The sequence below is a fragment of the Euphorbia lathyris genome, chromosome 9 (genome assembly GCF_963576675.1).
Source record: "Euphorbia lathyris chromosome 9, ddEupLath1.1, whole genome shotgun sequence".
NCBI lineage: Eukaryota > Viridiplantae > Streptophyta > Magnoliopsida > Malpighiales > Euphorbiaceae > Euphorbia > Euphorbia lathyris.
The window spans coordinates 25,656,465-25,657,539 of record NC_088918.1 but is presented as its reverse complement, the minus strand read 5'-3'; the positions used below and the strand labels follow the sequence as shown (position 1 = coordinate 25,657,539).

The following is a 1,075-nucleotide window of genomic DNA, read 5'->3' as shown; positions in this document are numbered from 1 at the left end:
ACAACGTGTTGAGCTTAGTCACATCACATGTGACCTATAATTTTTTCGAACCTTATGTTAAATATATTTGTTTTGGTGCAATATCTCAGACTCAAATATATATTGAATTTTATATTAATCCAAAAGCAAGATGTAATACAAATATTATTCATAAACTTTACTATCTATCAACAAAACTCAAATCAAAAGGTATAAATAAGAATCAAGACTTAGAAGTTTCATGTTGAACAATCTTCATCATGAAACTAGTGGAATGAAGAGCAACAAGAACAGGAGAATTGCCAATACTTCGAGCCATAGCCATCAAAATCTCTCTAATCAAACACTGAAACTCTTGATCACTTATATTCCCACTTTTATCTTCATCAAATCTTTCAAAAACTTGTTGGCATAGATTCTCAATCTCTTCTTTTGGTCTGAATTCACATTCTAATGCCATTAACTTATGAAATCCTTCATTAAATTCATCTCTTGATATCACTCCATCTTCATTCCTGTCCATCATTTTAAAGCATTCTTTTGCATGATTCTCAAATTCATCCCTATCTTCTATGAAATCTATAAATGTTGATTCACTAATTATTGCTAATCCCATTTTCTTTTTCTTTTCTTCTTACTTTGTTTTGGTTGCTTATATTTATGTTTACCATTAATTTGCTCCATGTTTAGTGGGTTAGTTCCTAGTTATATGCCTCACTTCATGAGGCTTTGTTTTAGAGAAATCAACTCTATAATTAGTTCTACTATTACTATTACTTTATGTGGATTTGCTCTTACCAAAAAGAGTATATAAAAAATGTTAATTACAAATAACTACTATGTGGTTTGGCCGATTTGCAGATCTTTACCTGCGGTGTTTTTTTTTTTTTTTTTGCAAACGCAATCCTGTGGTTTGTAAAATTTTGTATTTGAGTTCACTTTATCAGAATTTGGTCGATAACGGCTTCGAAATGAAATTTTTCAAGAATTAAATGATATTTTAAGCAACTTTAATTCTTCAACTTTTTAGGTTTGAGGTCATTTAGGTGTTGTTTTTATAAGAGAGAAAGATAATATTTAGAGAGAGAAAACTCCA

The 1,075-nt window shown here is 29.6% G+C and overlaps 1 protein-coding gene across 1 annotated transcript; it reads right to left on the bottom strand.

The window, feature by feature from the left end:
- Positions 1–202: 202 nt before the first annotated feature.
- Positions 203–595, bottom strand: LOC136207301 (uncharacterized). Its single transcript, XM_065998583.1, has one exon. The coding sequence runs from the start codon at positions 593–595 to the stop codon at positions 203–205; it is 393 nt and encodes a 130-aa protein (XP_065854655.1).
- Positions 596–1,075: the final 480 nt, after the last annotated feature.

Coding starts and splice junctions, on each gene's coding strand:
- LOC136207301 (XM_065998583.1), bottom strand. CDS start 595: ATGGGATTAGCAATAATTAGTGAATCAACATTTATAGATTTCATAGAA.